The sequence below is a fragment of the Schistocerca piceifrons genome, chromosome X, assembly GCF_021461385.2.
Source record: "Schistocerca piceifrons isolate TAMUIC-IGC-003096 chromosome X, iqSchPice1.1, whole genome shotgun sequence".
Lineage (NCBI taxonomy): Eukaryota > Metazoa > Arthropoda > Insecta > Orthoptera > Acrididae > Schistocerca > Schistocerca piceifrons.
The window spans coordinates 70941673-70967727 of NC_060149.1; the positions used below are offsets into that span (position 1 = coordinate 70941673).

Below are 26055 nucleotides of genomic sequence, written 5' to 3' on the forward strand. Positions count from 1 at the left end.
GACATTGGAGCCGCAACTTCTCGAGCAAATAGCTCCTCAGTTCGCATCACCAGGTCGAGTACATTCCGCACCAGTCCTCCCACCAGGGAAAAGTCCTTGGCCGTACTGAGGTTCGAACCTGGGTCCTCTATATGGCAGCCATCTCTATTGACCACTCACCCTTCTTACAATGTTTCAAGAGCCAATAATAAGTGAAGAATCAAGGAATATTCTAAAGCCTCCATTGTATCGAACCAATAGGGACCAGGAAGACAAGATTAGACCAAATACAGCGTGCAAAGGGGCCATTAAGCATTCATTCCCCCCGCGCTCCAAACACGAATGGAACGAGAAGAAATCTTAATCCGTGATAAAGTGGGAAATACCCTCTGTCATGCATTTCACAGTAGTTTGCACAGGATAGGTGCAGATTTAGAAGAAGAATCCAGCGAGCTAGGAAAAAGCGTGTTCAGTTCTGAGGCATCAAAGAAGACATCATATATATATATAGGGTGAGTCACCTAACGTTACCGCTGGATATATTTCGTAAACCACATCAAATACTGACGAATCGATTCCACAGACCAAACGTGAGGAGAGGGGCTAGTGTAATTGGTTAATACAAGCCATAAAAAAATGCACGGAAGTATGTTTTTTAACACAAACCTACGTTTTTTTAAATGGAACCCCGTTAGTTTTGTTAGCACATCTGAACATATAAACAAATACGTAATCAGTGCCGTTTGTTGCATTGTAAAATGTTAATTACATCCGGAGGTATTGTAATCTAAAGTTGACGCTTGAGTACCACTCCTCCGCTGTTCGATCGTGTGTATCTGAGAGCACCGAATTACGTAGGGATCCAAAGGGAACGGTGATGGACCTTACGTACAGAAGAGACCGGAACAGCACATTACGTCCACATGCTAACACGATTTTATTGGTCTTTTTCACTGACGCAGATGTAAATTACCATGAGGGGTGAGGTACACGTACACATGTGGTTTCCGTTTCCAATTACGGAGTGTGTCCCGACATGTTAGGCCAATAGATGTTCAATGTGGTGGCCATCATTTGCTGCACACAATTGCAATCTCTGGCGTAATGAATGTCGTACACGCCGCAGTACATCTGGTGTAATGTCGCCGCAGGCTGCCACAATACGTTGTTTCATATCCTCTGGGGTTGTAGGCACATCACGGTACACATTCTCCTTTAACGTACCCCACAGAAAGAAGTGCAGAGGTGTAAGATCAGGAGAACGGGCTGGCCAATTTATGCGTCCTCCACGTCCTATGAAACGCCCGTCGAACATCCTGTCAAGGGTGAGCCTAGTGTTAATTGCGGAATGTGCAGGTGCACCATCATGCTGATACCACATACGTCGGCGCGTTTCCAGTGGGACACACTCTATTCCACTTTGTAATTGAAAACGGAAAACACGTGTGTACGTTTACCTCACCCCTCATGGTAATGTACATGTGCGTCAGTGAAAAAGACCAACAAAAAGGTGTTAACGTGTGGACGTAATGTGCTGTTCCAGTCTCTTCTGTACCTAAGGTCCATCACCGTTCCCTTTGGATCCCTACGTAATTCGGTGCTCTCCGATACACACGATCGAACAGCGGAGGAGTGGTACTCAAGCGTCAACTTTAGGTTACAATATCTCCGGATGTAATTAACATTTTACAATGCAACAAACGGCACTGATTACGTATTTGTTTATATGTTCAGCTGTGCTAACAAAACTAACGGGGTTCCATTTAAAAAACGTAGGTTTGTGTTAAAAAACATACTTCCGTACATTTTTTTATGGCTTGTATTAACTAATTACACTAGCCCCTCTCCTCACGTTCGGTTTGTGGAATCGATTCGTCAGTATTTGATGTGGTTTACGAAATATATCCAGCGGTAATGTTAGGTGACTCACCCTGTATATATATATATATATATATATATATTACTTAACGTGCATTCTAATAGCCCTACGCTACAAAAACCACGGAATGGTTATCAGGTTCACAGAAAAAGTTCCCAAAATCGATTTTTAGAGTAATACAATGAAGACTAAATTAATGCAATGGAAGACTATACAATCGCACCAAAAAGTATTGGCACAGTTACATTTTAGTTGTTGTTGGTTAAACGAAACATATATTTCAGAACAGAACCCAGACACGCGCCACCTTACATTACATAGGTTACAAATATGTCCAAATCACCTGTCCGCAAAGTAACATACAGTGTTATGAAAATAAACATCGCTTTTCTGCATCCCAAAAAGTATTGGCACACGCCTATGAATCGGACAGTGTGTTGGTTTTCTTCATTGATGTTCACCTTCTAATAGCTAGTGTGCATCCCTTTAGCATCTCTAACAGCATGTAAACGCCTAGGAATGCTTTGTATTAAATTCCGGGTGATATCAGGGGTAATTTTCGACCATTCCTCCAGGAGCACTTTCTCCAGGTCGTTTTTGCCGAACGGACGCCTTTTTCTGACTTGTGTGTCAAGATGAGCCCACAGATTCTCAATCGGGTTCAAATCAGGGCTCTGACGTAGTGTTAGAACCCTTCTGGGGGCATTTTACAGTAACCGCTTCCGGGTTTTCATGGTGGTATGTTTTGGGTCGTTGTCTTGTTGGAAATGAAACACCCCAGTAAGGCCCAATGTCTGTGTACTAGCGTGTAAATTACCTCACAACACCTCGATGTATCTCATTGTACCGTCGATTACAGCTAGATTTCCAACGCCGGACTCCGCCATACAGCCGCAGACCATGATACCGCCCCCTGTTTGACCGTGGGAAGCATGTGTTTGATGTCGCGGTGCGTATTCGGTTTGCTCCAAACTTTCTTTCTTGCATCAAATCCGAACACATTGAACTTCGATTCGTCGCTAAATATCACAGTGTACCAAAACTCCATCGGCCTTCTGATGTGGTCCTCGGCAAACTGCAGGCGTTTCTGCCGGTTAATTTCAGATATGTATGGCTTTTTCCTGGGAGAACATCCGTGCATGTCAGCCTCATTCAACACATTTCGTATAGTTTGAACAGTAACCGCCTTGTCGGACGTTGTCTGAACAACCTCAGCAATAGTTGCTGCACTTATAGCAGGTTCCTTCCGAGCAAGTGCGATGATACGGCGACGCTCTCGGGTTGTAAGCACTTTTGGACGGCCAGGACGACTCTTATTCACTGTTATTCCAGTCTCTTTATATTTATGAATGATGGCTCGTACTGTGGTGTAGCTAACAAACACCTCTGCTCCGATTTGTCGATAGCTTCTCCCTTGTGAATGGAGCAATACCACTCTCTCACGCAAAGCCACTGAATGTTCTTCTTCGGCCCCATGCTGAGCACTATAACGCAATACAGCAACATACTAGCCACTGGGCCGTCAACAACACGCAATGTCTATTGCGTCAGCTGATGGCGTTCCGGTACCTGAAAACCCAGCAATATACCGAGAAGCCATGCTCTGTACCAATACTTTTTGTGTGCAGAGGAGATACATGTTTGCCCCTAACACTGCATTTCTTTGTTAATGGTAGGCACTGTGGGCAGAATTGTAATGTCTGGTATGTGAGGTAGCACGTACATGTGCTGTGTACCGGAAGATGCGGCGTTTGTAACCAGCAACGATAAATACGTATGTCAATACTTTTTGGTGCGATTATATTTGGTCTTGATGACTGAACAGATTCTACATCTAATCTTTGGGAGAACCACGGACCTTCTGCATACAACCAGCGACCTGGTTTTCGAGAACAGAAAACACAGGTGACTACTAAGCTACAAGGGTCGTTGGAAAGTTACAGTTATCTGATTCTATTTCAGTCAAATGTAGCTTTCTCTTTCACTTTTGCACTTTCACGTCTCAAAGGTCATTTAGCGAATCAACATACCTATATGCTAACACTATATTGCTATGTGAGCGCTGCTGCGAGGCTGGGATTTGAACCCCTCTCCTCCCGAATGTGAGTCCTTTCGCTTAACCACTGTGCCACCTCGCTAGGAGGTTTTATGTGGCAAAAGGTGTGCTATATAACTGTTCCCAGAGATCTCGATTTTCGGTGGTGATAGTATGAGCAAAGTCTTTTGCGAGTTTGTTTTGCCGTTAAAATATTTTTCTGACGAGAAAACCACTGCAGCAGCTACAGGCTGAGAAACCCTGCTCGCAATCCCATTCGACTGGCGGGAGCGAGGATGCTAAAAGTGTGTGTGTGCGTGCGAGAGTCGTAGTCTGCTGCGGCCTTCCCCCTCCCAACCTCTTCGTCGGCAGTCACGTGACAGCGCCTAGCGTAACAGGCAGCGAAGCGGATCAGAGGTGCTGAGAAGTTGGCGTCATGAAGCTGCAGGCGCTGCTCGCTACGCTACTGGTCTGCGGTGAGGCAGGGAGGGTCAAACGTCCCGCCAAGCAGCTGGAAGGTAAATCGATTATGTTGCAACTCGTCAGATGTCAAGTCCCGTAAACACACATTTCCCGGCCCAGAAAATCCACAGTAGGGAACAAAATAAACGTTTGTTGCGTTGCATAAACGTACCTTGTTTCACAATGTGTTATTATGAGACTCAGTAGCTGTCAGTTTATACTTATTTAATCTGGCAGCTTGTTCCATTAGACAACTTTGGCCATGTTTCGCTGACATGGATGAAGTATATTCTACATAGCATTCAATTACGTCAAGACTTCCATCAGTACCATACTATTGGTGCATGGTTTTCGATCCGGTATTTGTCGATTGGTAATAAAGGGCTTAGGTTAACAGCTTGGTATATCTCGTCCTCGTTTTCACCATGTGAGTAACGTACAGAAACAAAAGTAATAATTTACACGTAAGCATGAATCTGTGTAATGGAAGGTATCTCGAACCCAGTTATCGGGTACCTAAGTATCTTTATGGAAGCCTCCGCAAACAACGTAACCTCTTAACTGCTCTTTGCAACCAGCTTTCTTACTGATCTATTCAGTGACAAGGTACAAACACCGCCAATTTCTTCTGAAGTCAATGGATCTGTGTGACTATCGAAGTACGAGAGCTACATGAAAACTTCATCAGTTATTAAAAACCATTCAACAGCCAAGATCGCATGAAATATTTAATTGTTAAGACAACATGTTTCAACAGACTTTGCTGTTATCTTCAGGTCTTAAAAATCTTTATTGTAAAACGTTTTCATCTTACGCCGAAACCTTGACATCTTGGGCGTGAGGTTCGGCGTAAAATGAACACGCTTCACAACAAAAAGATTTTTAAGCCCTGAAGATGACAGCAAAGTCTGTTGAAACCGGGTGTCTTAAATAAAGAAATATTTTATGCGATCTTGGTTGTTGAATGATTTTCTACAATTAAAACAGATCGCCCTTCAGTACTCTCAAAGTCAGAAAATTCAACAGATCATCAATTTACTACGTCAGTCACTTTTATTTTAAGTTCGAGTTTGCGTTTCACCGGCCATTTCATCATCATCCGATAGGTTAACATCTTTTTTCATCGAGGGATATACTTAATACTTAAACATGTGTCGTCTGTTTAGCAGACTGCAATGTGGCAAGAAGGTTATTTGATGTCTTCTTCTGGTGAGGAAATATCAGCGTTAATTTACAGCACTGAAAGGTCTGATACACATTTCTTCGTGTATGTAGAAGCAGTGCTTTTTTGAAAATATGGAATAATGTACTTTTTATTATACAATAGTGAATCAAATGTGTTTCTCATTGCACATTTCAGTGTAAAAAGTGTATAAAAACCGTATCACAACATTTTGAAAGTCGTAAAATGCAAAGATTCTGGACACAGGCACTTGTTATTTGAAAGGTATTGTGAAATATTACATTCACAGAATCTTTCGCTATACATAATGCATAGTATCATGTAAGTAATTATTTAATTTTAAAACTCAATGGAAATGTAATTATCATTAATATTAGGGTAATGATCATTAATAATAGGGATTTGCAGATGTTGGCAGGTTTAAATTGTTTCACAAGTTACTGTATCCAGTTACAAATATTATTTCTATGAAAATTTGAACCAGAAGTGGACTACACAAAATACGATTTACAATTTACTGGTATCACATTAACATATTGGATGGACTTTCAAAGGAACTGCTTTTGTTGGGTTCAATTTTATCATTTAGGAGGTTTTGTCGTGTCCGTTTATTGTGTACGAAACTCTCAAGTTCTTCATAGAGGTCCGTCTTATAGCCTGTCTTTCAATTATTCAGTATTTTCAAGTCCTTGCTTATGTTCAAGGCCTTGTTTATGTTGTCAAATATATGTTCTGTGTCTTTGATGTATGTTGCTATTGCCGATCTATCAGATAAGCTGTATCAGAAGGCGTTGATGAATTCTTTAAACTTGACGTTGAAGTTACGACTAATTTGGCCTGTATAATGAACGCGACATTCAGTATAAATTTTTTATACATTCCAGAGTTTGAGTAATTTTAGGGTTTGTCTCGATATTGCGGGGTAAAAAGCTAAATTAATCTCCGTCCGAACACGCCTCGGAGGGCCCAAAGACACCTACCGACCACAGTGTCATCCTCGGCCGATTAACGTCACTAGTTGTGGATATGGAGGAACATGTTGTCAGCACACTGCTGTTCCTGCCGTCGTAACTTTTTGTGACCTCTAAATCAAGAAGCTCCTAGGTTGGCCTCTCAAGGGCTGAGTGCACCCGCTTGCCAACAGCGCTCAGCAGACTAGGACGGTAACCCATCCAAGTGGTAGCCACGTCCGACACCACTTCACCTTGGTGACCTATGGGAACCAGTGCTACCATTGCAGTAACGCCTTTTGCTATAATAGGTTAACGTGTAGCATAACTTATTGTTAGTAGAAAGTCTAGTTCTAAATTTATGATATCCAAAACTATTGGAAAATGTTTCCTAAATATAAGGTACGTGCTGTGGGTAAGTCATTTTATTAATTATCATTTTTCTTTGTATTTTTTTCCTACTTTCTTTTTTATTTTGTTAGATAGATTGTCTAAGTGAATGCTCATATTCAATAGCTGCAGCTATTTGGCTAGTAATTCCAAAAGGATGGGCTGGACATTATTAAATTTATAGGTCTTCTGTAGCTGACTCTAAAATATAAATATTTCTCGTTCAATAATAAAATGTACCGCCAGGTCAGTGGGCTAGCGGCGTGTGTTCACACATCTGGAACAATATCTGAACTCTTTCTTAACCACCTCCAGGAAAATTTATTCAGAAAAAAATCACCAATATACACAAGAGATTAAATTTTACTAAGGGTAGGCCTATATGGATGAAGCATTCTTCATCATAAATGGCCACAATAAAAATCGTATACACGTTTCTATAATGTTTATTTCGGAATTATATTTTTCCAAAAGTTGTAGTTTAGAAACGTCTCCTTATCATTTAGATCTTTTTTTGAATATGCTATCTTTTACATAGGAAATTGTCTGCTAAATCACATGAATTTTGAAGAGTATGTTTCGTCCTTGTGAATGTTGTAAAACTGATAGTCTTGAACTACAGTTAATAATTGAGTATGATAGAGTAAAGAGATACTGGTATGAAATGAATACTTGTTTGTAGCGGTATTTATTTAATATCCTGTATAATCCAAATTGATGTTGCGTGCATCTATTATAAATGGCCTTCTGGCATCTTTCCCTTTATAGATATTCAATGGGCTTGTTAGTTACTTTTCTCTTGCCTCCCGATGTCCCAGTTTTCCGTTTTGTTCATGGAAGCTTGTTTTCATTTAAGTACCGAAATGGCCTTGAATTAACATTGCAGAAGCTAACGTTTAGCTGTTGTTATGCTATCCACAGCCTCATTGCGTTCCGCATATTTCCGTTTTTGAACAATGTTATCTGTTTTTGAGCGGTCTTGCCTGTATTAACAACATACAGGGCACAGTGATGAAGACAATGAACTCATATCTGAATCTAACACCCAGCCTCATTTAGGATTACCGTGTTACCCGAAACCATTTCTGGCAATTTCTGAGGTGGGCCGATCTACTTATCTGAGCTTGCAATAGACATCGACGAGGCTTTGTCGCTCAACCTGGCCCTCTTTGGCAACAGAAAAGTGGCTATTACGTTTTAGTTAGGACGTTTTCGTTCCAACTCGAAGGAATGGTTCAAAATGGTTCAAATGGCTCTGAGCACTATGGACTCAACTGCTGTGGTCATAAGTCCCCTAGAACTTAGAACTACTTAAACCTAACTAACCTAAGGACATCACACACATCCATGCCGGAGGCAGGATTCGAACCTGCGACCGGAGCGGTCGTGCGGTTCCAGACTGTAGCGCCTTTAACCGCTCGGCCACTTCGGCCGGCCTCGAAGGAATGAAATAAGTGTTTGTGGTTGCAGACATCTTTCTACCTAACAAGATATGGAGTAGTAAAATTTGCGGTGGCTTAGTAACAATGTAACATTTTCCCCGCTTTATTGTTCTAGGGTTAATTTCTATTTATTGATACACATCACTCGTCGATGATAATGAATTAGTTGCTAACTTGATAATCAGATTGATTCAAGATTTCCTAATATTTAAGTGTGATTTAAAGTGTGTTCAATTAGAGGGTAAGGTAAAAAATGGGACTATCCACACCGTTAGGAACTGAAAAATTTTCGGATAATTTTCCACGTCGATACCGCAATATTTAATATGCCTTCGCTGCTATGGGCAGCTTTCTGAAGTATAGAAAAGGCAGCTGCTACTGACACCACACCAAATATCGCGATTTCGATAAATCTGCTGTTGTCCACCACAACTTGATAAGCAAATGCACGATTATCTTCGATGAAACGAAAATTTTAACGCATTCATCTACCTACTGGGATTTCATCATCGAAGAAGCCGCTGAGATCAAGATGTGGATCAGCCCCTGTAATCGGGACAGCTACTACGCCCATAAGGTTGCACAGAAATGGCCGCTCGATGCTGAAATGCTAGAGAGAAATAAGCAGAGTCATTTATCGTCTAAACTCTAAAGGGATCAGCATCGCTACCAAAGTTCCTCCATCGTAGACACCGACATTATCTCTGATAGCTCACAGAGTATGTACACCGATGGAGTGAACACAGCCTACTGCGCATGTTGCCATCAAACCCTGCTAGTCGCGTGATTTTGGGACTATTTGCCGTAGTAGCGAAGCTTGAATATTACACGTATTCGCCTTGTTTTATATGTTTCTGCACGTTACAGTTTCAGTAATAGCTATGCTGTAGTACTGTCGTTGCTGTGGAAGGAGGACCAGTTACTTTTCATATGTACTACAAATGTTTAATGGTGAATGTCATATTGATATGAGACATTTTATACGTTGAAAAATATCCAGACATAGTGTTATGAAGTCCTGTATTGTTGAGATATTTTCTGCGATTTTATCGCCATCTGTTTACGAGACAAGTCCTAGATAAATTTGAAAGTGTGTTTGAGTAAACTGCCAGTCAGTGTATACATGTAAGTGCTATGATCATATGCAGAGAAAATTTGTACATGAAAAGTCTGATTAATTTCCTCAAATTTCTGCCGGTTCTCAAACCCTTGTGTGTGTGTGTGTGTGTGTGTGTGTGTGTGTGTGTGTGCATATGTTACTGTAAAAGTGAGATAATTGGTAAATCCTATAATTACCCCGTGTAACCTAAGATTTACCATCGTGGTGTGGTAAAAGTCCGAAATGTCTCATTATATGCATAGATTTCGAACTTTTCCTCACAGGCATTGGTAAATCTTAGGATTTACCAATACAAACTAGTGAAAGCTGGATTGAAGACTCCTGCCTCCATCGTGCAGGTTCAGACAAGTTTCATTGTTGCCTATTTTGTGTTCAGATAAGTTTCTTCGTTGGCAGTTATGAGTTCTCAGTCCGCTCCCCGCTGCGTAGTTTGTCAGTGTCGAGCATCGTGCGTACGGTCATTTTTGCGACTCGTTTTAGTGGTGTTTCTTCTGCAGCTTCGCATCAGAATGAGTGATGTTATGCGTTACAGATTTTACGAACTTTTACGTGAATCAGTGAATAAGAAGAAGAACAACAATTTTTATGTAACTGCTGAGCAACACAATATTCTGTTAAGTGACGTGAAAAATGCAAAAATCATTTTCAAAAATAAATCTGTTCGCTACAGACGTTTGAAGCGATATGATGTTCTCAACATCGGAAGTCAAGAAAAACTCATAGCACCGGTGTCTCCTGGAAAAGAAGAAATTCGTTAGTATGTTCATTTTGATGAAATGTTTAGTGTACTACATGAGACCCACATTGCTATAGGCCATGGCGGCCGAACACGGATGATTGTGGAACTGAATCGTAAGTACAAGAATATGACTGTTGACTCAATCGTTTCTTATTTGAGATTATGTGAATCATGTCAGAAAAAGCAAAAAACATTGAAAAGGGGTGTTGCAGTGAAACCTATCATACACAGTGAAATGAATTCACGGTGCCAAATTGACTTAATCGACATCCAGGCAAACCCAGACCATAAGTAGGAGTTTATGCTTGTATACCATTGTCATTTGACAAAATTTGTTATCCTCCGTGCACAAACCTCGATAAGGGCTGATGAAGCAGCATATCATCTTTTGGACATTTTTACCACCTTTGGTGCCCCCAAGTATCCTTCATTCTGAAAATGGTAGAGAGTTTTGTAACCAAGTCATTCAAAGTTTATGTGGGTGGTCGAGTGATATAAATAAAGATAGTCCACGGGAAGCCGAGACACAGTCAGTCTCAGGGATCAGTCGAAAGGGCAAATCAAGATACAGAAAATATGTTATCAACTTAGATGGAAACAAATGAACCTTCAAAATAGTCTGAAGACCTGAGGTTTGTGCAAGAAATGAAAAACTGGGCTTATCATGAATGGATCAGATGTTCACCATATGAAGCCATGTTTGGTTTTCCAATGAAAATGGGCATTGCGACCTCTGTCGTTTCACGTAATTTAATACAAAATTTAAACAGTGAAGAAGACTTGGAAACAATGTTAAACACCAGTTACACTGACTCACAGGAAGCTGAAAATGACGGCCAAGGAATTGATGCCAGTGTGTCAAGTACTGGAACAGAAGGAACGGAGGCAGAAAGTGCGGTTTCAGCAGGTGAGAAAGCACCACAGACACAGGATTTGACGACAGTTAACAACGAGACACTGACACCAGCTGATGGTTGTGACGAGACGCGGACAACTTTCAACAGTGTTAATAAAGTAAAACGGATCCGAGAAGCTGCCAAAGAAGGTCTTCAATTGCATGCAAAAAATGAAAGCAGCCTCATGTAACAAAATTTCAAAACCTTCAGTTGGACAGAATGTGAGAATCAAATACTAGATGTAGACAGGGCAAAAATTGATGCAAAATCTATAATAGCAGTAGTGATAAATATTCAAGATGACGAATTTTATCAACTTGGTACCAAAGCTGGTAAACTGAAGTGATTCTGCACTATGAACCAATTTACATTGTGCAGGAAAAATTTTATCAACGTCGAAGAAGTAGTAAGAGAAGGAATTAGTTTACGGGAAGTGGTTGCCAGACAATCTTTTGTTGGAGGACAAAGGTTCAAAAACTGCAATTGCTTTAAAAAGTGTTCAATTAAAAAATGCTTGTGTAAATCGTCTTCCATGTTAGGTAATTAGAAATGCCACAATAGTCAGCCTTGTTGTAACAAAATTTAACGTTCTCAAGGTAACATTTTTTACAACTTTTCACTGATGTGGAATATTGCTCATTATAATCACATTGGAATGCAAGAATGTTTGAAGTACATAAATTTACAATAAATACAAACTATTTCAATAAATTACTGAGCTGATTTTTTTTAATGAATATGGTTTGACCAGTTGATATGGGTACGTCCTAAGAGCCGGCCGGTGTGGCCGTGCGGTTCTAGGCGCTTCAGTCTGGAACCGCGTGACCGCTACGGTCGCAGGTTCGAATCCTGCCTCGGGCATGGGTGTGTGTGATGTCCTTAGGTTAGTTAGGTTTAATTAGTTCTAAGTTCTAGGGGACTGATGACCACAGATGTTAAGTTCCATAGTGCTCAGAGCCATTTGAACCATTTTACATCCTAAGATTTACCAACGTCTCTAGGTAAAAGTTCGAAATCTATGCATATTATAAAAAATTTCGAACTTTTACCACGCCGTGATGGCAAGTTAATTCTAGCATTTACCAATCATCTTACTTTTACAGTAACATGTATAAGTACTTCTGCACGAGACAGTTTCCTACATAGTGTCATTGTAACGTAATTAATTAGAACTGATTCGACAATATTAATGAGTACAATAGAAAACCCGAAAAGAAAATAATGTTTCTGTCATTTATTTTATTACTCCTAAATTAGAACATTGTTCTTGTAATTTTTTTTAAATTGTACATAGTATATGAGTGTACTTTTCTGATGAGATGGCGAAAGAAAGCTAGATATTTTACTTGTCTATACGAAGCAGGAAGGTAAATAAAGAAAAATTGAAAACAATAATGGACAAGCAGGTCGTGACACTTCGCCGCTGTCTGCAGTGCAACGTAATTAATTAGAACAGAGATTCGACAATATGCATAAGTGGAATAGAAAACGTAAAATAAAAATATTGGGGGCCGTTACATCCTACCCCATTACCGCAAAAACGTAAATAAAGTAGAATTTGAGCTGTGATACTGTGGCGAAATAGCACAATATCATTGCTGTTCCCATCTATACGGTACTTCTGAAGGTAATCTATCTGTCACAGCGAAGTGTCTGCCCCCAATAGCTGAATGGTCAGTGCGACAGAATGTCAACCCTAAGGGCCCGGGTGCGATTCCCGGCTGGGTCGGAGATTTTCTCCGCTCAGGGACTGGGTGTTGTGTTGTCCTAATCATCATCATTTCATCCCCATCGACGCGCAAGTCGCCGAAGTGGCGTCAAATCGAAAGACTTGCACCCGGCGAACGGTCTATCCGACTGGAGGTCCTAGTCACACGACATTTATCTAAAAGCGAAGTAATAACACTCAACATAAGCTAAGCGCTATACAGACTAAAACGATCCGTTCAAAAATCACATGACTTGATCTTGAGGGGATGTTGCGGCCAGAATTCTCGTTCTGCACATCTGAATGCCCACTCCATAACTATGACTCTTGACCACTCCTAGATATAATTCAACGAACTAAATACGAAATGGCCACTCGTCCGTTTAGTACGAGATAACTCCTGACGATGTCGACAGAGGCATTCGCTGGAAGTTTGAGTTGACAAACGAATCTGATGTGGAAAGAAATCCGGGAGAAATTCATCGAAGACGGTCGACGCGAAACATTAAGTTCATATCACTTGATCCTTTTCGTCTTGATCACAATACGTGTCTCTTCCTTGACGACTCGTCGTTCGTATGGAATACTGAGCATCAAGACAAAGAATAATGTAACCGGGTTAACAGGAATTGAAGTTTACAGGCTCTTTTGTGGTCATAAAATGCACATCAATTATCTAGTGGACAACGTCGAAAGCTCCAGGAGGCATTTCACAGACAACGGTGTTGTCTATAAGAGTGTTACTATGCTGCAACGCCAAAAGACTGTAGGAGAAATGTAGGAACATGTACAAAGAATCGCCTGTTGATGCGGGAACAGCTAGTTGATCCTGAACGTAAATAATTAAGCAGTCCAGTAACATTGATGTGACGGCCACCTATGTTCGACGTCAACGTGCAATAACCACTAACAGGCAGCAGGTGGCTTTTTTTTAGCAGTGGAGGGTATATAAAGCGTGCTGGGGCGGGGGAGAGACACGGAAATCAGTGCAGTCTAATGCGGTAATGCAGAAACGGCGCGATGTATCTCACGTCCAAAAGGGCATGATCATTGGCTTTCGGACCACGGGTGGAAGCATTTCCGTCGTGGTTAAAGTGTGCCGTGCATGCAAAATGACGCTGTCCAAAACCGAGGCCGAGGCAACAGTGGTGCACCACGGGCTACAGGTAACGGGGGTGAGCGACTGCTGCGGAGATGTGAAGGGGCGAAGCTGTTGAACAACTCACCGCCCAGCTGAACCAAGGAGCTACCAACAGTGTCTCCTTAACGACTGTTCAGCAGAAGTTGCTGCGTGTGGGCGTCCACACCAGGCACCTGGTTCATGAACCCATGCTAACTGCTGTCCATCGGCGACGAAGACTGGAATTTGCACTCCAGTACCGTAATTGGATGTTCACTGAGTGGCGACAGGTTGCCTTTTCAGATTAATCACATTTTATGATCCATCGGCGTGAAAAGTCTGAAAGCAAGCATCCTCCGAAAATCGTCGGAAGGTTCCAGACCGAAGGAGGGAACCTTATGGTCTGGATAATGATTTCTTGGGATTCGCCGGGTGATCTCGTCTTTGCGAAAGGCGCAATGGATCAATCAAGTAAACATCGATTTTGAGGACCATGTCCACCCTTACATGCAATTTGCTTTTCCTCGGCACGATAGCATCTACCAACAGGACAATGCCACGTGTCACACAGTTCGCAATGTACATTCACCGTTCGAAGAACACTAGGATTAGTCTACCGTATTTGCCTGGCCACCAAACTCCCAGGATTTAAGCCCAACGGAGAACCTGTGGGGCCATCTCGATCGGGCTGTTCGTGCCATGGATCCTCAACCGAGAAACCTGGCACAGCTGACCACGGCACTGGAGTCTGCATGGCTTCACGTCCCTGTCGGTACCTTCCAGAATCTCATTGGCTCTCTTCCTGTTCGTCTCGCAGCGGTACATGATGTGAAAAGGTTGTTAGTCAGGGTTTTGTCAGGTGGCCACATTAATGTGACTGGACAGTGTGTAACGTATTGTATGTAATTAGGTTCAAAATGGTTCAAATGGCCCTGAGCACTATGCGACTTAGCCGACCAGTGTGGCCACGCGGTTAAAGGCGCTTCAGTCTGGAACCGCGCGACCGCTACGGTCGCAGGTTCGAATCCTGCCTCGGGCATGGATGTGTGTGATGTCCTTAGGTTAGTTAGGTTTAAGTAGTTCTAAGTTCTAGGGGACTGATGACCTCAGATGTTAAGTCCCATAGTGCTCAGAGCCATTTGAACCACTATGCGACTTAACTTCTGAGGTCATCAGTCGCCTAGAACTTAGAACTAATTAAACCAAACTAACCTAAAGACATCACACACATCCATGCCCGAGGCAGGATTCGAACCTGCGACCGTAGCGTTCGCTCGGTTACAGAATGTAGCGCCTAGAACCGCACGGCCACTCCGGCCAGATGTAATTAGGTGAAGCGATTCATTATTGGTCGATTACGCCATTGGCGAAATATAACTGGAAAGAATACCTGGGAGTAAATGATCAGAGTGACCTAATTGTAGGTGAAGATATTGGCAGAGAAGAGATTCATTGGAAAAATGTGTTAAGGAAATGTAATTCATCCACGAAAGCAGCAGCTTGCAAAGCACTTGAAAGATCGATTCCTGAGTACTGATCATCAGTCTGGGACCCTTACTGATTAGATTAATCGAAAAGACTGACAAGATCCAACGACAAGCGGCGGGTTTCGTCACATGATCGTTTCGGAAGTGCGAGAGCCTTAAGACGAGTGTCCTTTAGCAAGTAACTTCCGCGAATCGCTTGCAGAAGCTATTTCAGCAAGTTCTTTGAAGATGAAACTTCTCTAGCAAGTCGACTTAGGCAGGTTTCTTCAGTTTGCAGAAGTAGCTTCCCCAAGTTAGTGGAAATAGTTTATTAAATCTTGCTGCAAGTACTTGCCGACGTTGCCGAAAGCTTTTCTCAAACCTGCAGATCTTTTGTGTGTTCAATAGCATTACGAATATGTCAGTTTCTAAAAGGATAGTGGCGGAAAGACAGACAGAGTGAAACACATATACCATTGAAACCACTAAACATATATATCTGGCCACGGCAGCCAAGGAAGTGCAAAACAAATTTGACGATTACTTTTTTCACTAGAAGAGGAAGTAGAAGGACAGTAGAGACATCTTTAAATTTTAGGTGATTTTTTCAATGATGACATAAACAGAAATTCATTACATTTGTAATAAATAATGTTTGCAAAAATGGAAGGATGATTAAAAGACCATCTCTTGGTGATGTAATTTCTTGTGTTTTTGTATCCCGTTTTCGAATATCTGCTGTACAATAGACAATAAATGTTCAGAACTAGCACATGACATTCTCAGAAAGTATTTAGTCTGAGCGATATCCTTTCATTTTATTTCATTCGGTAGTGTTTCTTGATACCTCAAGCATGTAGGTCTCTGCGGCCATTTCTTGAACCAAATATTTCTATTTTCTTAAATTTGTTTCTTCATAACGATTTTTCTTCGTTAATAATAATGCAACAACTTTATTTTTGACCACGACACTGTAAACTTCCGCTTGCCTACCTCACAATGCAGCTCTAGTGGAAACACTTCTGCAAGTATTTGCAGCAAACTTATGAAATTAGCTTGCCGAATCGTCTTGCAGAAGTAAACTTGCACAAGTTTTTGTTCTAATGTAAACACCTCAGGAAGTGTTTGCAAACGTTACTTGTGGAAGTTAGTCGTTAGTGGACACACACCTTTACGGAGGTAATTAAAAAAATTCAGTGGCGGACGGTAGAAGAGCAGTGTGTTTCACGGAGATGTTTAGCATTGAAATTTCGAGAGTGTACATTCAAGAGGAGTCGGGTAACGTATTATTCCCTCCCACTTACGTCCTGCGAAATGAACAGAACGAGAAAACCAGTGAAATCGGAATCGCACGGAGGTTTATTGACAGCCATTCTTTCCACGCACCATATGAGAACGGAACACGGAAGAGGGAAACTAATACTGCCACCCGATGTACCCTCCGCCACACGCCGTACCATGGCTTGCGGGGAGTAGATGTAGATGTTATGTGGATGTGTATTTACTCAGCGCATTAGACGCGTGCGTATAGAATACCCGTGTCTGATTAATGGCCGTTCGTTTCGTACAGCCGCAAGCTGCAAGTGGTTTGTAGGCGATTTCTCACACCCTTCCAGAAAAATTCCACGATTTCCAGTCTTCTCCATAAAAACCGAAAACACTGATAGTTAACATACCAAACACGGAAAATATACTTCCAGAAGTTGGGGATACTTGGCGCATACTTGTTGGTGGGGGCCCTGCACGAGTTTCTTTGGCCCTTGAGCGTATAAATAGTTCTAAAAATATATATCATTTTGCATCATAAAATGCTCTCACTGAAAAATTAACAATATGCTCAAATAGCTATACTACACTCATGCTCATAAATTAAGGATGATTGCAGAATGTGGTGTCACACAACGTGGCACTACACAAAACTGGCGCTAATAGCATAGGCACATAGGGAACAAACACGACACAGATATGTAAGTCTACGGTATTGGTGAAAAGTTGAGAAAACCGTCCCGAAACACATGTGCTACAAAACACCACTGTTTCCTGCGCATGTACCCCGACATCAATATGGGATATGATCACCATGTATACGTACACAGGCCGCACAACGGGTTGGCATACTATGGATCAGGTGGTCGAGCAGCTACGAGGGTATAGCCTCCCATTCTTGCACCAGTGCCTGTCGGAGCTCCTGAAGTGTCGTAGGGGTTTTGAAGACCTGCAGCGATACATCGACCGAGAGCATCCCAGACATGGTCGATGGGGTTTAGGTCAGGAGAACAGGCCTGCCACTCCATTCGCCTGATATTTTCTGTTTCAAGGTACTCCTCCAAAATGGCAGCTCGGTGGGGCCATGCGTTATCATCCATCAGGAGGAAGGTATGACCCACTGCACCCCTGAGAAGGTGGACATACTGGTGCAAGATGACGTTCCGATACACCTGACCTGCTACAGTTCCTCTGTCAAAAACATGCAGGGGTGTACGTGCACCAATCATAATCCCACCCGACACCATCAAACCACAACCTCCATACAGGTCGCTTTCAAGGACATTAAGGGGTTGGTATCTAGTTCCTGGTTCACGCCAGATGAAAATCCGCCGAGAATCACTGTTCAGACTATACCTGGACTCGTTCGTGAACGTAACCTGGGACCACTTTTCCAATGACCATGTACTGTATTCTTGACACCAGGCTTTACAGGCTCTCCTGTGACCAGGGGTCAGTGGAATGCACCTTGCAGGTCTCCGGGCGAATAAACCATGCCTGCTCAGTCGTCTGTAGTCTGTATGTCTGGAGACAACTGTTCCAGTGGCTGCGGTAAGGTCCCGAGCAAGGCTACCTGCAGTACTCCGTAGCCGTCTGCGGGCACTGATGGTGAGATATTGACCTTCTTGTGGTGTTGTACACTGTGGACGTCCCGTACTGTAGCGCCTGGACATGTTTACTGTCTGCTGGAATTATTGCCATAATCGTGAGATCACACTTTGTGGCATACGGAGGGCCCGTGCTACGATCTGCTGAGTTTGACCAGCCTCCTGTCGCCTTAGTATTCTACCCCTCATAACGTCATCAATATGTGTTCTTTGAGCCATTTTCAACGCACAGTCACCATTAGCACGTCTGAAAGCGTGTGCACACTTACTCGCTGCACCGTACACTGACATGCATCAACATAACTCTGCGTTTGTGGGCTTCTGTCAGCGCCACCGTGCGTCGAGTGCATGTCAAATGCACCGCATGGTCATACCCCGAGGTGATTTAAACCCGCAAACCGCCCACCAGAGCGTTGTTTCACCATGTACCAGCATTATCCTTAATTTATGAGCATGAGTGTATATTATACAGTATTTAAATGTGCAGAACGCGAAATGTTTACTTATGCTGCACAAAACATAACTCCATTTCTAACAATAACATAAGTGTTAAAAATAGAGGAAACTGCTTGTGGCCGTCTCTAGTGTGTATTTCATCATGTTATTCTAAAAGCAGTCAGTAGACAGAATTACCGACCAAAATTCATCACGTGTTCCAAGGTGCGTTGTCCTCTAGGAGGTACAGTATTCTCTCCTAATGAGAAACAGATTTCCCATCAAAACACCACAAACTATGCAAGGCACGAGGATGGTGTGAAACCTTTTTAGATTGGGTTATAAAGCGTTGATGACACAGATGTCCTCAAACGCCTAGAGGTAGCGGCGAAACATTGCGGGCGCACAAATTTTATGCCAGCGTGGGCACTGATCCTGAGAGCACTCCATCACTGAATCCTCGTATCCGAACGGAAGGGATACTAGCGTTTAACGTCCCGTAATCAACGAATCATTAGAGATGGGACACAAGCTGAGATTGCGAAAGGAAATCCTTTTCAGTGGAAGTATCCCGGAATGTGAACTGGGTCGGTTTATCCATATGGCACATGCTTCCGGCCCAATGCTGACAGGGGCTCCACAGCCACAACGGCCCGGTTTGTCCGGGGTAAATTAATAGTTAGCAGTTTCGAATTGAAAGTAAAAATTATGTTTAGACTTTCGTAGGCATTATTGCTTCTTAATTTTGAAGTACTGTATACAATAGACCCTCATGAAAAATTGCGTATATTTTGGAATGTTTGAAGAATACATTCGTCGTAACTTTACTTTGTCAAATTGTAGTTTCATTTTATCCGTTAGAAATAATTTGTGAAAGTCTGTGTCTGTAAAACCAATCAGTTTAAAAATAAATTTTGCTGCTCCCAATCACGATTTTCTTTTGTTTATTTCTCGTACGACGCTTTTCGGGAAATGATTCCTATTTTCAAGTGCCTCTTTTCTTGTGTTGTGCTGCTTCTGCATGATACTTTCGATATGTGCGGTGCTATATTATTCTGTTACATTTATTATAACGTATATACACATCCAATTTTGTAATTACTGATGAATCTTTATACATAATTGATGGCGAATTCCGAAAAAAACAAATTTCTTACGGTTTCCTTGTTGTCAACTTACGCGTGAACTCGTACAGACTAAAACATTATTTTAAAAATTTACAATGCACAGTGCACATAGAAAGCAGCAAATGCACAGTAAAAGCAGTCACAAAGATGTTTTGAATATAATCAACAGAGATAACTGCTTTTTATTCTACTGCCAGCCGCGGTGGTCTCGCGGTTCTAAGCGCGCAGTCCGGAACCGCGTGACTGCTACGGTCGCAGGTTCGAATCCTGCCTCGGGCATGGATGTTTGTGATGTCCTTAGGTTAGTTAGGTTTAAGTAGTTCTAAGTTCTAGGGGACCGATAACCACAGCAGTTGAGTCCCATAGTGCTCAGAGCCATTTGAACCATTTTATTCTACTTTTGCGGTTTCCAACATGTTCTGTGCATTGTAAATTGTATAGGTGATGATTAATATGTGCGAGTTTCTGCGTAAGTGGATTACAAGGAAGCCGTAAGCAAAGATTTTTTCCGCATTCGGGAGGACGACGGTTCAAACCCGCGTCCGGCCGTTCTGATTTAGGTTTCTCGTGATTTCCCTAAATCGCTTCAGGCAAATGCCGCGATGGTGCCTTTGAAAGGGCAGGGCCGATTTCCTCCCCCATCCTTCTCTAATCCGATGGGACCTCGCTGTTTGGTCCCCTCCCCCAAATCAGCCAGATTTTTTTCCAAATTGGCCATTAACTACGCAGGATGAGCCGCTAGTAACTGCGGGACCCCTGTACCAGAATACTGAGAAGGTATCCCTGAACAACCTCTGAAAGTTTGCCGGTGGAGTTCTAGTTCACCCTGTATATAAAAATCCATCATTAATTACAAAATTACGAAACAACAGAACCATGCAGCAAGTCACAGATCGAAAAAATTACACACAAATTTCACAATGCAAGAAAAACGCACTTGAAAATTGGAATCATTTCACGAAAAGCGTCGTGCGAGAAATAAATAAGGAAAATCGTGACTGACAACTTCCAACGTTATTTTATAAACAAATCCACCACATTTTAGTTATTACTAATTGGAAAAAGAGTTTTATTTCCATGTTCTATCCCACCCTGCTACGTAGGTGATTACTAAGAAGTGCCGTAACAATATTCAATATTGTCGACCGAGATTGCTTGCTCTATATAATAAATAACGCACAAATAAAAAGGGTGTGTTGCTGTAACCTAGGACCACACGGGATAGGCCGTTAAGCAAAACACAAACTCGAGTCCTTCCGAAGTCAGACACTATTCGTTCAAGTTAAGATCACTAGTATCCTGGCTCACCTATGCTCCTGTTTCACGTTCCTTCTAGTGACTTTATGTTCACCCACGGCTTGCCTTTACAGTGGCTTTGTCTGTCATATTTCAATGCTTTCCCATAAAATGTTCACATATCGTGTAATGTTTCATCCAATCAGACACTCCAGTGTTTTCATTCTCCCCCGTCTAATGTCGCTGTGTTAGGTTCACAAAAAAAAAAAAAAGGTTCAAATGGCTGTGAGCACTATGGGACTTAACTTCTGAGGTCATCAGTCCCCTAGAACTTAGAACTACTAAAACCTAACTAACCTAAGGACATCACACACATCCATGCCCAAGGCAGGATTCGAACCTGAGAACGTAGCGGTCGCGCGGTTCCAGACTGTAGCGCCTAGAACCGCGTGGCTACCCCGGCCGGCTAGGTTTACAACTTGCATCGCTTAACACAGTGTAGATAAGGTATTCTGAGCGATGTGACGAGATGTTTTATTGTGTGACATATGCTAATAAGTCATAATACTATGACGACCTCCCGCAGCGAGACTGACTGCCCCAAGCGGCGTTGTAGACGCATGGCGCGGTAAGAAATGTGTATAAAACGGAGAAGAGACGAATGGCAAAACATTCATGTGACGATACAGGCAGACAATGGAGATATCAACTGACATCAGTCACTTTGGCGAAGGTCAGGTTCTTATTGCCCGGCACCTGGGAACGAGCACCTCGGAAACGGCTGTCGCATGCTACTGTGATGAGGATCTATGGAAAGTGGTTGAAGAACTGTGAAACCACGAGTAGGGGACAAGGTTTCTGGACGTCCACGGCCCATCAGCAACTTGGAGGTCTGAGGCTTTGTCGTTCTGTAAAGCAATATAGGCGGCGAACTGGGCAGGTCTCACGGCAGTAAAATGCTATTGGAGGCATAAATGTTTCGTAGCACACTGTTCCTCGCACGTTGCTGATCACGGGGCACCACTGCAGACGGCCCCTACGTGTTCCCATGTTAATCCGGCGATATCGTCATTTACGACAGTAGTGGATACGGGATCATAGAGAATGGACGGTGGATCAATGGATACGTGTCATCTGATCGGCTGATCACTTTTCTTGTTACACAAGTTCGATGGTCGCGTCCGGATAAGTCGCCACCCAGGGGAACGGCTCATGGGAACACGCACGCCGCTGAGGGCGTTGCACGCTGTAGGGGATATTCGCGTGGGCTTCCGTCGGACCTGTAGCGCTAATCGAAGGCACTATGACAGCTGTGAAGTATGTGAACATTATTGCGGGCCACCTGCATCCCTTCATGCTCTTACGTCTTCCCCAACGGCGGTGGCATCTTCCATTAGCATATCCGTCCATGCCACAAGGGCAGAATCGTGCGATAGACGGTTGAGGACTGTGATATTGAACTTACGCTGATGTCTTGGTCACGAAATTTGAAATATCTAAATCCGATGGAACACAACTGCGACCCAATCGGGCGCCAACCTCACGTCTGCAAAGCACTACCCCGTAATTTACTGGAATTGCTTGACGTATGCGTAGACATCGGATGCCGCATACTTCCGGGAACCGATCAAGGACACGAATCCACGCCACGGAGAATCGCGGTTGTAGTGCGTTCCAAAGGTGGACCAACAGTCTAATTGGTGTCACAATGTTTTGACTCATCAGTGTATCTGTGTATGTTATAATGCTGAAGCGTTTTTCCTTGCTCTTGGCCGGCCGGGGTGGCCGAGCGGTTCTAGGCGCTACAGTCTGGAACCGCGCGACCGCTACGGTCGCAGGTTCGAATCCTGCCTAGGGCATGGATGTCTGTGATGTCCTTAGGTTAGTTGTGTTTAAGTAGTTCTAAGTTCTAGGGGACTGATGACCTTAGAAGTTAAGTCCCATAGTGCTCAGAGCCATTTTTGAACCTTGTTCTTGTTCTTCATTAATACGTAACTGAGGCGGAAACGCTTATCCAACTCATGCGAGTGCGGATAACCGCATGAAAACCACATTGTGGTTAACAAGTAGAACCGACCGGAACGACCTGCAGTCGAATCGAGGCAGAACTCGCCTTCATGATTTCGCGGGCATTCGACGTTACTGCATTGTCGCTTCAGCGTGTTAACAATATTCTTGTTAGGAAGGGACGCAAAACGCAGGGTAACATATGACTATTTACATGTCTGAACACTAGTTTCTCCTTGTTATGTGGATGGAGCTACTGAAAATTCAAATATGACGGGTAATTTTAGTGTCTTTGTGGGTGATTGTTGTGTTGGTCAGATTATGATCCAAACTCAAAGTATATTGCGTCTGTGAACACTTCTGCTAATACTTACATTAGTGAAATAACTTTTTAATAACCTTTACCTTCACATATTGTATGTAAGACAATATTTTTTCTTAATATGAGTATCAATTGCTTAGTAGAGACTCTGTAAGTGACCAGTGCTACGGGCACCACGTGACCTTAAACAGGTCCGGAATCTGAACCACTGACCTTCCGATTTTGAGTCCAGTGTGTTAGCCACGTCGCCGCCTTCATCGTAAATGTGATCGCGCTGTTAAGATTCACAAAATTCTTCGACAGCATCTTGCACTATGTTCCAACCGCAAGCACAGTTCGCTCTAGTAGCCTTTTGTGGGCTGAGAAAGTTATCTGGTTAACAGAGTTTTCCTAGCACATGGTACCATGGGACGTAATGGGATGAAATAAACAATCTTTCGTATTTTGCTTTCAGGGTAAGTGTCGGAAACAGCAGTACTCAATTTCTGAATTAGATTCTGGATTTTAAAAAAATAAACAAAAAAAGAACCTGGATAACCAAGCACGTTAAAGCGCCGCTTCCGGGATTCAGGAATCGAATCCTATCCGGGCTTTAATGACGAGGGCTGGTGTCCCTGCAAGCCAGAATGTTGTTTTTAGGCGGTTTCCCAATCCACCTAGGTAGATATTGCCCAGGTACTGACGTACTGTCTCAGACACACGCTACGCGAACATTTCGAAAACGTTCTTACACTTGAACATAGATTTACTCTAGACGCAGCCAGCTGCAGTACACAGATGCCATTCCGGGGTAAGTGCCGGTGACAGGAAGGACATCTGCCCCTACCTGCCGGCCAATGTGGCCGAGCGGTTCTAGGAGCTTCAGTCCGGAACCGCGCTGCTGCTACGGTCGCAGGTTCGAATTCTGCCTCGGGCATGTATGTGTGTGATGTCCTTAGGTTAGTTAGGTTTAAGTAGTTCTAAGTTCTAGGGGACTGATGACCTCAGATGTTAAGCCCCATAGTGCTCAGAGCCATTTAAACCATGCCCCTACCTATCACTGACGTTGCCTCAACGCATTTAAAAACGCCGATGCTGTGGTAGAAACAGGAAAAAGCAAAGAAGAAGAAGAAGAACAAGAACAAGAAGATTATGATGATGGTGATGATGATGATGATGAAACATCAAAGAAAGCTTTACTTCTGTCTTTAGTCCTAAAAGATTAAAAATGAACACATGTTCCGTGTCAGAAACTGTATCTAGTGTGTTTCGTTGGAGTTAAGCGGCCATCCGAACTGTTGCTGATAATCATGTGCTCTTTTGTTGTCTGCTCACTGTGTTCTCGAGTTAATCCTCAGCTTAGCTCCTTGCCCGTCCGCGGCTTAGTTTATTCCCACGCTGCGTACAGGTACGTGCCTGCTGCTTTATTTAACTTCCCTCCCTGCTCTGATCTTCTTGTTACGCGAATATCTCTCGGGGCCCATATGTATCGAAATCGAAAGTTGAGGCACACCTTATCAAATTGTCGCCCGTCGAAAATGAGCCATTTCGACATCTGTCAGTGTTTCGTGTGCTTCAGCAGATTGTGTCTGAGATTAGTACTCCAAGACACGGCATTCGAACTCCAATTTGTTCTAGTATTGCAATTCTGGCAATTACATTTTTTTTTATTTGGAAATGCTTTGAATATGAAAAAATACTAAATATCAGTTGCAATCTCACTTTAAACAGTAGCATCTCGAATTCACCATACCTGGGTGGCCGAGTTGAATCCCCGAGCAAGGGAAGGTAAGGGGGCTTGCCCTGGTAGTAGAAGCGTACACGTATGTTATGGCACTGTTGCAGACTTGTAGGCTTCATCTCTCATTTACCAAATATTTAAAACTTTCGGTAAAACAACTGCAGACTGCCGCTTCGTTCGGACGTAAGTACGTTGGCCCTTCAATGAAGATATCCTCGCAAACTTCTGACTTCACTTATTCTGTTATTTTTCAGTTGGTCATTTTAAAATTTGACGAGCTGTTTTAATTTGGCTGCATGGATCTATCGATATCAGATCTATTTCAACATGCTAGTTATATTACATTATAACAACAAATATAATAATTCCAATCCCAAAGAAAGCAGGTGTTGACAGATGTGAAAATTATCGAACTCTAATAAGCCACGGCTGCAAATTACTAACACGAATTCTTTACAGACGAATGGAAAAACTGGTAGAAGCTGACATCGGGGAAGATCAGATCCGATTCCGTAGAAATGTTGGAACACGTGAGGCAATACTGACCCTACGACTTATCTTAGAAAATTGATTAAGGAAAGGCAAACTTACGTTTCTAGCATATGTAGACTTAGAGAAAGCTTTCGACAATTTTGACTGGAATACTCTCTTTTAAATTCAGAAGGTGGCAGGGGTAAATTACAGGGAGCGAAAGGCTATTTACAATTTGTACAGAAACAAGATGGCAGTTATAAGAGTCGAGGGGCATGAAAGGGAAGCAGTGGTTGGGAAGGGAGTGAGACAGGGTTGTAGCCTATCCCCGATGTTATTCAATCTCTATATTGAGCAAGCAGTAAAGGAAACAAAAGAAAAATTCGGAGTAGGTATCAAAATCCATGGAGAAGAAACAAAAACTTTGAGGTTCGCCGATGACATTGTAATTCTGTCAGAGACAGCAAAGGACCTGGAAGAGCAGCTGAACGGAAT

At 42.7% G+C, this 26055-nt stretch overlaps 1 protein-coding gene across 1 annotated transcript in view; it reads left to right on the plus strand.

The window, feature by feature from the left end:
- Window positions 1–4305: 4305 nt before the first annotated feature.
- LOC124721966 (alkaline phosphatase-like) overlaps window positions 4306–26055 on the plus strand; it is a 214148-nt gene continuing 192398 nt past the window's right edge. Inside the window, exon 1 of the mRNA XM_047247133.1 lies at window positions 4306–4411. Within this exon, the coding sequence (XP_047103089.1) occupies window positions 4330–4411 (82 nt within the window). The 5' untranslated portion in view covers window positions 4306–4329. The remainder of the gene's footprint in view (window positions 4412–26055) is intronic.